This window comes from Grammomys surdaster, unplaced genomic scaffold (assembly GCF_004785775.1).
Source record: "Grammomys surdaster isolate TR1022 unplaced genomic scaffold, NIH_TR_1.0 169, whole genome shotgun sequence".
Lineage (NCBI taxonomy): Eukaryota > Metazoa > Chordata > Mammalia > Rodentia > Muridae > Grammomys > Grammomys surdaster.
In genome coordinates this window covers 7,567,229-7,581,299 of record NW_021604617.1, presented here as the reverse complement: position 1 = coordinate 7,581,299, position 14,071 = coordinate 7,567,229, and the positions used below count along the sequence as shown (strand labels likewise).

General features: G+C 47.8%; 1 protein-coding gene across 1 annotated transcript in view; it reads right to left on the bottom strand.

The window, feature by feature from the left end:
• LOC114620575 (CMRF35-like molecule 5) overlaps positions 1–14,071 on the bottom strand; it is a 22,186-nt gene that overhangs the window by 2,613 nt on the left and 5,502 nt on the right. The window contains exon 4 of the mRNA XM_028766692.1: positions 9,399–9,477. Within this exon, the coding sequence (XP_028622525.1) occupies positions 9,399–9,477 (79 nt within the window). The remainder of the gene's footprint in view (positions 1–9,398; positions 9,478–14,071) is intronic.

The following is a 14,071-nucleotide window of genomic DNA, read 5'->3' as shown; positions in this document are numbered from 1 at the left end:
CACACACACACACACACACACACACACACACACACACACACACACAGCGTAAGGAGATGACATCCAGGCTGTTTTCAGAGGACTGGATGCTCCTGGCAGGTGGTCCCACACGGCCCCCTAGCGGCCACGAGGAACGCTGCACCAGGAGTTCGCACCAGATGCAGAGCTGTGCCAGGGCGGCAGGGGGCGCAGAAACAGGCTTATGCTTTCCCGCTAGGTGCCAGGTGTTTGGCATCAGAGTAACTCGAGATCAGGCTCCCGAGGTAACGTCATCTCTGAAGTTCTGACAAGCAAGATGCTTGATGAAAGGATGAGCAGGGGCGATTCTACAACCTCGAAGGCGGTGAGCAGACGAAACAATCTCCCTAAAGTTTTCTTTTATTGCAGGGTCCAGAGATCCCTGCTTGGTGTCATCTCCAGCGAGAGCTGGGAACCATTCTCCGTCCTCTGCTGCCTCCCAGTGGTCACTAATGACATTGCCTCTGTCAGGCTCCTTCCTAGCTGCCCAAACAGGTGTCTCAGGAAAGAGATGCAAAAATTCTGCAAAGATCTGGGTACAGATCACCCTAGAACTATGTCTTCCTAACACCAGGGTCGTTACCTCCACAAGCATATTTTTTTTTAAAAGATAGGTCTCACTGTGTAGCTCTGGCTGACCTGGAAATCCGTATGTAGACCAAGCTGGCCTGGAGTGTCTGCCTGTTTCTGCCTCAGAAATGCCTAGCTTAAAGGGAAGTATCCCATGTCCTACCCCGACAAGTATTTACTGACCCACCTAACCACGGGCTATCAGAGGAGTCACAAAGCTCTGCCATCTGATACAGAGCACCAGAGTCATGTTTTAATAGTGGAGAACACAGAAGTTTCTCTAGGTTGTTCACATGTTTTCCAGAAAATAAGAATTAGTGTCCATATAAAAACCCATAACAGATGGTTCATAGCAACCGTCTTTCTAATAGTTCAAAAGAAACAACCCAGATGCCTCCACTTCTACCTATAAACTCTATGTTTTTTTTTAAACTGTAACATTTGTGTATTGATGAGCGTGCACGTGTGCGTGCGCACACCCACACACTCACCCCCTCCCCCCACATCACAACATGCATGTGGAGGTCAGAGGACAATTTGTGGGACTCAGTTCTCTTTTTCCACCAGGTGGGTGCTGGGGATTGAACTCAGGTTTTCAGCTTGGTGGCAAGCACCATTTCTTACTGAGCCCTCTTGCCAGCCTTCTCCTTTAAACTCTAAATAATCATAAGTTCAGAGAGAGGTGCCAGGTCCTCTTCACCCATGTGTAGACACAGAGATATTTTTACCATCACAGAGATGATCTTACTGCTTCCGTTTGTTTTGATTTTGTTTTTGGATGTAGAGTTTCACTACATAGCTCTAGCTGTTCTGGAAATTGATACGTAGACCAGGCTGGCCTTGAACTCACAAAGATATGCCTTCCTCTGCCTCCCCAGTGCTGAGATTAAAGGTGTACACCACCACAGTTGCCCCACAGATGCTATTTACAGCCGCACTCACCCCCCTCTCTCTAGACATTGGTGCCCAGGCTTTTGTGAGACTCACGGCATAGTTGCTGGGATGGAATGCTGAGGGACAAGTCACAGGTAGGACCCAGAGTGGCCCTTCAGTGGGTTAGGTTAAGGTTGGGTCAGAATGCACATGAGATTAAAATAATAAGGGATCAATGAAGACTCAGCACACAGAAGCTACTCCTCCTGAAAGATGGGTGGAAACAGCCTATGGCAGGGGCCTTGGTCAGGATAGCACACACCCATTCCTGTGCTGCCCAGGGGCATGGCCATTGCCTCTTCTGACATCCAAGTTCCCTGTGGTTTAATCTACATTAAAAGCATTTCTGCCCTTCTCTTTGTCTGTTTTGGTGTCTGGAGATGGCTCACCATGCAACTCAGGCTGGCTTCACATTTATCATCCTCCTGCTTCAGCCTGCCACACCCTGAGATGACAGATGCACACTGCAACAGCTTGCTCGCCTCTTCTTTCTGTAAACCTGTGCTAGCTTTCTACCACTGTGGCAAATTATCTCAGCTACGTAACTTAGCAAAGAGGAGGGGTTTGTTTTGGATTTTGGTTCAGAGATTACAGTCCATGGTAACTTGGTCCTGTGGCTCTGGGCCTGTCTTTCCAACAGTATATACAGAGGAAGAACGTGGTGGAGGAGGAGGCCTGGTTACCTGGAGACAGTTGGGAAATGCACACGCATGGGCACACACACACACACACAGAGAGAGACAGACAGAGACAGAGAGACAGAGAGAGACACACACAGAGAGACAGAGAGAAACAGAGAGGGGTGTGTGGGAGAGGCAGAGAGAAAGGAGGGCCCTGGACTAAGCTTATGGAATGAGACCACTACACTCACTGTATGTGTGGGTGGATGGATTTTCCCATCTCAGCTAAACCTCTTTAGAAACATCTCACAGTAGAGTCGCAAAACCTAGGTGACTCCAAGCCCAGCCATATTAGTAATGAAGACAAGTCTCAGATGAGGCCCCGCCTTCCGTGATCGAATGTCTTCCTACCAAGCTCCACATCTTAATATTTGAAAAATTCGTTTGATGTACATGTTTATTTGCATGTATGCATAAGGCAGTCAGAGAATAACTGGCTGGAGCCTGTTCTCTTTTCCCACCGTGTGTGTGTGCTGGGAATTGAACTCAGGTCATCAGGCTTGCTAGCAAGCACCTTTACCCTTGAAGGTGCCTCAAAGTTTCCACATCCTACGGATTCTTTCGGTTCCTAATGGCACAAAGCCTTCATACAAGGTCTTTGAGAGCTGTTTTAGAGCCAAAGTATAGAATTATAAAACTTTTACAGAATGTATAAAATGAGAACTAAACTGTAAAGGCCCCCTTTGCAACTCTTGTCTTAACATGTGCACACACGTGACACACACAGAGTCCTCCCCCACCCCCTCCACTCTTGGTGGCCTCCTTAGGTGATTCTTAGACACATTTGTGACGATCAGTCTTCACTGTCAGCTTTACTGGATTTAGAATCATTTGGAAGTCTGCACACACATGCAGAACATTTACAAGAAAGCTTAACTGAGGAAGGAAGACCCATCCTCAATGGACCTGGAGCTCTGGCTTGCATTAAAGGAGATGGAGAGTTGGAACCAGATTCACCTCTTCATCCCAACCACGATGTGATTGACAGCTGCCCATGATGGTGCGATTGAAAACCACCTCACAGTGATGTGATTGGTGATGGTGAGAGTTGCCTCACATCCTTGGGGGTCATGCTTTCTCCACCATGATAGAACAGACCGTTCAAATGTGAATCAAAACAAACCCTCTTTCCTTTTGTTTCCTGACATTTGTCAGGTATTTTGTTACAGCAATGAGAAAGGCAGCCAATACAATGTTGCCTGTTCACACCCACCCACAGTGTCTGCAGACACAGCATGTATCTTTTTCTTTTTGAGTCAGGGTATCACTGTGTAACCCTGGCTATCCTGGAACTCCATATATAGACTAGGCTGGCCTAGAACTCAGAGACCTACCTGCCTCTGCCTCCTGAATTCTGGGATTAAAGGCCAGAGCTGCCTTGCCTGGCTTATTTTAACAGGAATACATTATGTGTTACTTAGCAAATTTCATTTTTCTGAAAATCGAGTGTGCCTTGGTGACTAAGCACCTTCCGATGGAGAGGCGGACTCCGTTATCAGCTCCGCCTCCATTTGTGGCCATTTGACTGGTTTCTCAGCAAGGCCACACAAACTGCCTTTAATGTCTGTCTCTTTGTGTGCACATCAGTGTACCTGTCTGCAGGATGTGGACGGACATATAATGGATTGATAAATCTGGCTAAACTGATTTCATAAGGATTTGTGAAATTATTCCCAGCAATAGCTTTTGGGACTGTTTGGGACTTTTTTTGTTTTCTCACAAACCCCACCCCCACTGGGAATAGCCAATCTTTCCAATTGTTATTAATTTGACGGATGCAGAATGATCCACACATTGTTGTTTTTAATTTGCATTTCCCATTTACTGATAAAGTTGATCTTGTCTTTCGTCTGTTAACTTTCTGCATACGTTTCTTTAGGTGGCGGCTTCTAACTGCTTCTACTACCCAGTTGTTGTCTCTTGCCTATTGGCTCCACAGCTTCCTTTGTGTTTCCGATAGCATCATACGTATTATTATTTAAAAAAATACTTTCTATGGTATTTTTTGACATATGTCTGAATTGTTTTTCAGGGGACAGAGAAGATGACACAGGTAAGCATGAAGACCCTAGTTCAATCCCTGGCAGCCACATAAAAAGCCAGACATGGTGGAGTATGCTTATAATCCTGTTCTGAGGAGTTGGAGACAGGGGCTCTCTAGGGCAAGCTGCGTAGTTAGACGCTGGGATTGGTGAGGACTAGGTTTAATCAATAGACCCCCACTCACCCCTTGGAGTTCAGCAGGGCAGTAGAGCCAGGTCCGAGCCTGCATTCCCTGGGGAAGGCGTTCACTCCTGCTGTGTGCTTGAGACTGGTTACTTTCTGTAACCAGTAGGATATGTCTATCTTCCTGTGTGCCTAGAACCCTGACCACGACAACTCACTCTGATTCTTAGGCTCAGCTGTGTCTCCTCAGGCCTCAGGTTAGAGGTCTATAGAGCTGCCGCCCACAACAGAATTACCTGCTGGGTCTTTGCTATATAGCCTCTCACTCCTGCTCTGTCCTCCTCTGTCCTGCCCGTCTTTCTCTTCAGCCTGCATCTGTTCTCCAGTGCCCTTACAGGCCAGAAGAAGCAATAGGAGAGAGGTTTTCCCACCAGGAAGCCCCTCTCCTTGAGTTCTTCAGTGAGGGGCTAAGAAAGTGATGTCATCCCTGGGAGTTGGGCCTGGTTCCTCAGGGCTCCTGAGCATATCTGAGGCAGAGGAATTGAGACAGGCTCAAGGCCTTGTTGGAGACAGTGGGCAGCCTGGGAATGTCTGAAGAAACATGTAAAGGTGAGGTAAGGTTAGGAAGCCTTTCCCTTCAACTTCGTGGAGTACCCTTGGGCCCTCGGATGTCTCAGTTCTGACTCTCCTCAGCCGTCTCAGGAAATACCTAGGTTTTCTGTCACCTCTTCACCTAGCTTCCTCTCTCTGCCCTGAAGCAAGTTTGTGAAAGGGAACTGTAGTCCACACTCAACTTCCCCTGTCCTTTCCTGGGCCCTGGTTTTGTCCATCTGCCCTAGAAAGACATACGGGCTGACAGGGGGACAGACATGTGAACACTGTCACAAATTCCATAGCACCCTTCCTAATACCTGACTGGCATGGGACTGGAATGGAAGGGTGGGGAGGAGAAAGAAGGAGAAGGTTGGAATCTAGCTATATCCAGGATGATGTTCAGGCAAGGGCTGGCCATGGGTAGCAGAAAGAAAACCAAGAGTAAAGAGCAAAGGTGGGTCTGGGCTGAGGGGCCTGGGATGGAAGTGATGGAGTTGCCTCAGTGGGGAAGCTTTACCCAGGAAGCCTGGCTGGACCACTAGCTCCCTTAGCCTCCCTTGCCAATGCATCAGAATTACTTGCTGAAAAGGAGAAGAAAGAGGGGGAGGAGGAGAAGGAGGAGGAGGAGGAGGAGGAGGAGGAGGAGGAGGAGGAGGAGGAGGAGAGAGAGAATCAGATGTATCTTTCCCTTATTAATATGTATGCATAATTTGCCAAAAGAAGAGATTGAAAACCCCCTAGGAAATTTTGTGGGAGATGTTTTATTTTACCATTTCTTCGGTCTGCTGAGCACTGGTAAGTTCAGGGCAGCACTGAGACATGGTTGCATCACTAGGCTTTGGAAGGGAAACATTAGCTGTGTAGGAGCCCAGGAGCTCCTCAGTTGTGTTGTTTCTCAGGGCTACCCAGGAGTCAGAAGTGGAGCTGGACCATTATGTCCAGAGGTTGCACAGCCTTTGAATCCTAGCACTGGGGTAAGCAGAGGGAGACAGCCATCTGTGACATTGAGGAGTCAGCTGGTCTACCTAGAGCCAGCTGGGGCTACTAGTGAGGGGAGGAGAGCTAGAGAGAGAGAGAGAGAGAGAGAGAGAGAGAGAGGGGTGCTGTGAGGTGGCGGGGGAGGCAGTGTGTTCTAATCTGTAGCTGACTCAGTGAGGCACTTTTCTGTAATATCCACTGGGGCAGGTCACCTGTCTAATTAGCATAGAGGAGCAGGATGCCTGGGCTTTGTCTCCTGAGCTCAGGGACCAGGTGCTCCTCTCACTTCTGTATTTTTAACTTCTTACATTTTTTTTTAATGCAGAAGTATTTTAAAATAAATCGCAGCAGATATCCTGACATTTTGTCCTTAAATAATTCATTAGACATCTCTAAAGAAAGAGCTTCTTGCTACGTAGCAAATAAGTGTGACCAAATTATGTGTAATACACACATACATATACATGTCTCAAGTCTCATTCCTCAGCCTGGGCTCACAGTAATGCTGCATGAATGCACAGGGCCACATGCGGGGAACAGAGGCCTGTCCCAGCCACTGAGCCGCGGTGTACCTGTACCTGGATGTGGTCCCCTGTTACTGTCCATTTGGGTTGTTGATGTGATAAAATGAGTGAGGAGATACCACTCCCAAATTTTCTGGCTGGAAGGTGGATCTTCAAATAGACGGTGCCCAGGAGAAGAGGTGTGGAGAAGGCTTTCTCTCAAGCTCTGTAATAACAGCTTCCAGGGGCAGCCCTGCCATCGGGTCCTCTCCCCAGGGTGTCATGACTAAAGAGATCATCTGTTTCTCAGAAGATGCCACGAGAGGTGCAGATCCCGCCAAGACGTACCTTTCCACAGGTTCTCACCTGCTTTAAGCCCAGCCACCTTTCCCAGAATTCCCACGAAGTGTTACCTCTGCCCAACAAGTAGGAGTATAAGCTCACCCGTGTTAGGGCCATTTGATTTTCTCTCCTGTCATGTGCATAATAAATTTGTGACATTAAACGTCTTTTCTCATGCTAACGTTTCTTCCTTCTTGGGGACCGAATCCAGGTCGTTATGAAAGCCGGGCAAGCAGTCTTCTATGGAACCTTGTTTCCAATTGTTACCAGAAACTTCAACAAAAGGGGAGAGGGGTCCAGGAACTGAGGCTACATACTGCAGGGCGTCTCTGAGGTTGGAACATAGACTTCAAGGGAAAGGACAGATGTGTGAGGTGGCAGGATCAGAGGGTTCCTGATCCTCGAAGACCTTGGGTCTGCGTAGACTCATGCACCATCCTTCCCAGCCCCGGCCTCTCCGTTCCTTATCTCTTTCTTCAGTCATCTTCCTCCCCTCTGCCCCTATTCAGAAGTCACCTTAGGTACCTAGTGCAGATAAGGAGGGACAGTGAGGTGGCCCGCCACTCTGGTGGCCCAAGGTGAGAGAGAGAGAGAGAGAGAGAGAGAGAGAGAGAGAGAGAGCGCTCAGATGGTGAGGGCTGGCTTGGAGGGGGTTCCCAGAACTCTAAGGACGTGTCAGACCGCTTTACAGGATAAGATGGAGTCCTAGTGGAGTTGTGGAGGGTGAGGCTGCTTCCATGTGCTCTTTAGCCTACTTAGGACCTGAGAGACAGACTGTGGGGAGGGGTTGTGATGGATCTCGTTGTCCCTCTTCCTAGAACAGCCACATGGAATAAATCTGTTTCTGCTTTTCACTATTAGCCTTTCTCTCTTTCTCTCTTCCTCCCTTCCTCTCTCTCTCTCTCTCTCTCTCTCTCTCTCTTTCTTTCTTTCTTTCTTTCTTTCTGTATTGAGGATGGATGGCTGAACTTGACTTGGGGCACAGGCTGTGTCTCCCCCAAGTTTAATAACAACAGGTTAATAGGAAGGACTCAGGTTTGTATTGAGCAGTGTAACCCTGGACTTTGGATCAAAATTCTGGCCTTTTCTTGAAGCTGTGTAATTCAGAGGTAGGGAGGAACTCCTGGGAGCTCCAGTTTGAGGGAGACAGTCCACCATTTCGGAACTTGTGGCCTGTGCTGGGTCAGATGCCTTCTGCATCTTGTGCAACCCACATGGCTTTCTTAAGGCCCTGGGATGAAGAACTATTGAAGTGAGTCACACCTGTTCTTGGTGGCCACAGGTGTGCCCTTTCTCCCCACAGGTGTGCCCTTTCTCCCCACAAATGTGCCCTTTCTCCCACAGGTGTGCCCTCAGTAAGGCTGCTCCTGGCCTGCCATGGTCCTCTTCACTTCTTTCCTGAGCTGGCTTGTACTTTTTACCCAACCCTATGTAAATTTTTCTACATGTCCCTGTTTCTCAAGCTCATGACCTATCTCCTCCTGTGGCTACTACTCCCTCACTCAGAACTTAGGATATAGCTACAGGTACTTCCTGGACTTGCATGTTCCTGAAGAGGTGTGCAGTGTGTGTGTGTGTGTGTGTGTGTGTGTGTGTGTGTGTTTGTAGCAATTTCCGGTTGTGGTGGGGGGGTGGGCACAGGGGACAGAAGTGTGGGGGAAACACCTGCCTAAAGGTCTATTCTCAAAGACTGAGGTGGACATGTGGTCTGCAGGAGGGTGCCTCAGACTTGAAAGGCTATCTATCCATCCATCCATCTGTCTGTCTACTTTTATATTTTTCTTTGTTTGTTTGTTTGTTTCTTTCTTTCTTTCTGTTTTTTGTTTTGTTTTGGTTTGTTTTTTTAAGACAGGGTTTCTCTGTGTAGCCCTGGCTGTCCTGGAACTCACTTTGTAGATCAGGCTGGCCTCGAACTCAGAAATCCACCTGCCTCTGCCTCCCAAGTGCTGGGATTAAAGGTGTGCGCCACCACCGCCTGGCACTTTTATATCTTTTATTTTTTTTTTATTTTTACTTATTGTTTTTCAAGGCAGTGGTTTTCTTTGTAGCCCTGGCTGTCCTTGAACTTAGAGATTTGTCTACCTCTGCCTCCCAAGTGCTGAAATTGAAGGCCTGAGCCACTGGCTAAAACTTTTGTAAAAATTTATTTATGCATTTTAAAAATATGAGTTCCCTGTCTGCATATACCCCTACATGCCAGAAGAGGGCATCAGATCTCTTTATGGATGGTTGTGAGCCACCATGTGGTTGCTAGAAACTGAACTCAGGACCTCTGGAAGAGTAGCCAGTGTAAGATGCTGCCCATGGCTGTCGAGTTTTTTCTCACCTCTGTTCTTTAGCAGATCCCTGCTCTGAGCCTCTGTGACAGAAGCTGCCCTCTGCACTGTTTGATCCCAGCCCAACCCCTGCCATGTTCCTGGGGAGCAAAGTTAACAGCACCAGGATCTTGGTGACCAGGAGTCCACAGAACACAGGGACCAGGCTGCATGGTTAGAGACCAGGGTAGAGTTCTGCAGCCCGAGGGTGAACAAAGGTCAAGACAGGGAAGAGTGGTGATCTTGTCTGCCAGCCCACATGACAGGCTTGGGTGGGTCAGGTCCTGTCCAGAACTCACTCTGTAGAGGTGGTGACAGCAGCCACAGAGCCACAGGGACTGCACTGGTTCCTCCATTCTGGGGCACAAAGCTCTGGGTCTGTGAGAAGACAAGGTTGACGGTTGGGGGTGGGAACCCAGATTGCCTGTGAAGAGGCTGTCAAAGGCTGTGAAAGGACCTGTGGGTGGTGGGATGGTCACCTGCTCCCACCGGTAGGAGATTGGGAAGAGAGCCAGACTGAGTGTAGAACCCACTGATTCAGAGTCGGAAAACAGAGTTGGAACTGAGGACGGGGCTTGTGAAGTTGCTATGCCCATGAGGTCACACAGAACAGAACATTTTTGTGGGCTAGGAACATTGACTGTACAGTCCAGACTTCTTGTTTCCTACCCAGAATTCCTTTACACCTTTAGCTGTTAGATGTTCATCTTTGACTTCAGTCCCATCCACATACCCCTGGACTACCTGAGGAAGTCAGGTAAAACTGAAGGTAGTGTGGTGGTTTGAATGAGAATGGCCCTCGTAAGCTCATATATTTAAACATTTGGTCCCCAATTGGCAGAACTGTTTGGGAAGGATTAGGAGGTGTGGCCTTGTTGGGGGAGGTGTGTCACTGGGGGTGGGTCTGAGGTAGTCTACCCATTGCCAGTTAGCTCTCTCTGTGACTCATCAGATGGAAGCTATCAATTATACTGCTCCAGCACCACAACTGTCTGCCCTTGGTGCTATGATCCTAGCCATGATGGCCATGGACTCACCCTCTGAAACCGTGAGCCCCAATAAACTATTTCTTCCATATACTGCTTTGGTCATGGTGTCTATACACACACACACACAGACACACACACACAGACACACACACACACACAAAAGTGACTAAGACAGTCAACCTTTGCCCTTTGTTTCTCCTGGTTCTGAATAGCCCTGGGGGCTCTGGAGGGTACACAGGTCACAGGCACTCCAGATGCTGGGATTGTGAGCAGCCTGCCCATCATTCTATGGAGGCCCTGTAGGGCCCACACCCACTTGTGTTCAGTGCCGTGGGTGGAGGATTGGGGGGTGGGGTGGGAACAGACTGGAGATAGGTCAGTTGGCAATGGGGAAGCACTTGCCATCTAAGCACGAAGACCTGCATTTGATTCCCAGAACCCATTAAAAATATTAAGCTTTTTAAATTGTTTAAAAGTTTCTATTTCTATCAATATACCTATATGGTGCCTCTATTTCCTGAGTGCTGGGATTACAGGCATGTGTTAGCACTTCTGGTCTCTGCTTTTTCTCTCTTTGTGTGTGTGTGCGTGTGTGTGTTTGTGTGTGTGTGTAACTGTGTGTATGTATTTGTATATATATATAACTCTTTGTGTAACTGTGTGTGTCTAACCATATGTGTGTAACTGTATGTGTGTTTAACTGTGTGTATGTATTTGTGTGTGTATGTGTATATATATAACTCTTTGTGTAACTATGTGTGTCTAACCGTATGTGTGTAACTATGTGTGTTTGTAACTGTGTGCATCTGTGCTGGATCTCCTAGGGGAGGAGCTTCTAGGTCAGAGGAAGCCGTGCGGAGACCCTGGCCTTTCTCATTGTCCTCTCTCCCTTGTGCATGCTGCCCCCCCCTTTCTCTCTTTTTTTCCAGGCCCCAGTCTGCTTGCATCTACAGCCAAGGAAAACTACTTGACAATGAGCTGGAGGTTCAGGCGTTTTGAGGCCTAATTCACTGGCTCTAGGGGTGGTCAGAAGCTCGGTGTCCAGGCTGTCTAGTGGGTCACTGATTCCAGTATGGTCAGAGACTTCATGGCCAGGCTACCTAGTTCATCACCAATTCCAGGGATTGTCAGAGACTTTATGGTCAGGCTGTCTAGTTGATCACCGATTCCAGGGTTGATCAGAGACTTCATAGCCAGGTTGTTTTGTGGGTCAATGTAATACTTCCATCCTGGGAAGGTTTGTTGGTATTGGGGAACGGTGGGAGGAGAGGAGAGGGTACATAGAGATTCAATCCCAAGAGAGACATGTAGGCAGGGCTTTTGGAAAAGGTGATGGCATATGAAGAGTGCCCTGCGGTGGATGGTTTCTCAGGGGAGACAGCGAGAGGACAGAGCAGACGAGCAGGGGAGAGGGGACCCAGGAACCCGGGAGAGGGGACCCAGGAACCCGGGTACACAGTCAACTCTACCGCCTGTGCACACTAGAGACATAAACCTATTCAGAAGAAAGACTTGAGTCTTTTTCAATATCGATCCAATTTCCTAAAGGAATGTAATTTACAGAGGTGGGGAGGTGCAATGGGTAGAGTGCTGCCTAGCACGCTCAAAGCCAGGGATTTACCTGTCACGGTGGTGCAGGTTTATAATCTTATGACTTTGGCGGTAGAGGAAGAAAGAGCAGCCTTGGATACATAACTAGTTGGAGACCAGCCTGGGCTATGTGAGAACGTGTTTCAGAGCTACAACAAAAAAACAAACCAAAACAACTATGAAGAAAAAACAGCTGAGTGACGAGGCTGGGTGTAATTTCCTATTGAGCCACAAGGGGCGCTGCCACTCTATCTGTTAGTGGGTGGAAACCCTAGTTAGTAATTGGACATGGTCAGAAGCTTGCTTGTAAGTACACTGTAGTGTCCTGCTCCTTGCAGCATGAGTGACAGAGAGAGGGCAGAGGAATGGACAAAAGGAGGTCATAGCAGGGATGCCGGAGAATCCAGCTGGGAAAACGGGACTAGGCTTTTAGAACGAGGAGTTTACTTGCAACACGCGGATTGAGAAATAGTGCTGACCATTACTGGACTGGTTAGGATTTTTTTTTTAAGGTTTATTTTTACTATTTGTTTATGTGTATGTATGCGTGTGTGTGACCATATGAGTATGTGCATTTGACTGTAGGTGCCCACAGAGGCCACCAAAATGGTGTCAGATCCCCAGAGCTAGGGTCACAGGTGGTAGTGAGCCACCCGACCATAACCATCTGTCTAAATGAAACGGTACCTTTCCATCAACACTTGAAGTGTTTGTTTGAAGTGCTGTTATGTACATACTTGGAAATTACTCGTATAATAAATATAATATTTTGACTATATTAAACAATGCTTTAAATGCGTCAGGGAGGTGAAGTGAGGGGGAAAAAGGGTTAAAAACTAGTGAATGGCTTTGGGGACCAGGGGATGTGTGGGTATGGCAGCCACAGGGCAGGGTGTGGTCTTCCTGTGCTCTGAAGAGGTGAGAAACTTCCCTGAGAGATGATGAGAGGGAAAGTCGACGAAGACCGTGAGAGCAACCATACAGGAGAGATGACTGCCGGGAGAGATTTGAACGCACTTGTCTCAGGATATGACGTTAGGATAAAGGCTGTGGGTGTCTAGTAGGGAACCTGGAAAAGGGGCACACCTAGTTTTTCATTTAAAATGCGTGTCTCTCTTCTCCATATAAGCCTATTAAGGGAAGTACCACTTCTTTAGTTTTTAGTTTAGTTTTTAGTTTAGGGTTTTTTTTTTTTCGAGACAGGGTTTCTCTGTGTAGCCCTGGCTGTCCTGAAATCCACTCTATAGACAAGGCTAGCCTCCAACTCATAGATTCACCTGCCTTTGCCTCCTGAGTTCTTGGATTAGAGGCCCGAACCACCACAGCTTGGCTAAAAGCTTCCAACTTGTTTTTGTTTGTTTATTCTAAAACCGGGGCTCACCAATTGTCTTAGTTAGGGATTTACTGCGGTGAAGAGACACCATGGCCAAGGCAAGTCTTATAAAGCACAACATTTAATTGGGGCTGGCTTACAGGTTCAGAGTTTAGTTCATAATCATCAAGGTGGGAACATGGTAACATCCAGGCAGGCATGGTGCAGGAGGAGCTGAGAGTTTTTACATCTTCGTCTGAAGGCTGCTAGCAGAATACTGACTTCCAGGCAGCTAGGGTGAGGGTCTTAAAGCCCACACCCTCAGTGACACGCCTACTCCAACAAGACCACACCTACTCCCACAGGACCACACCTTCTAATAGTGCCACTCCCTGGGCCAAGCATATACAATCCATCACACCAACTTAAGAATAAAAGCTAGGTTCCAGGGGCGGGAAGACACCGGCTATGATGGCATAATCCCTACACTGTGTAGGTTAAGACAGGAGGATTGGGAGTTTAAGGTCAGCCTAGGGCACAATAGTGAGATCCTGTCTCTTAGTTCAATCCCCAGGAGCCACACGGTGGAGAGAATCAACTCCTGAAAGTTGTCTTATGGCATGCTCAGGAACACACACACACACACACACATGCATGCACACGCACACAAACACACACACACACGCATGCACGCAGGCACATGCACGCACACGCACACAAACACACACATGCACACACACAAACACACACATGCACACACACATTTAAAAGATAAATAAACATAAAAATGTTCAAGGTCACCCTCAGCTAAGTAGAAGTTTGAGGCCAGCCCTAGGTATAGAAGATTGTCTAAAACCAAAACCAAAACAGGACCGCTGGGATTGCTGTTTGGATAAAGGCATCTCTTATTAAGCATAATGACTTGATTTCAATCCCATAGACTCCCAGTGTAGGAAGAGACATGACTCCTCTTCGTGCTAGAATGCTGACCGGCTTGACCTTATCCAAGTTTTGTTCAGGCAACCACAGCTTCTGAGGTTAGAGATGCAAAGGTCCTGTTCTACCTAAAAGACACTGCTTT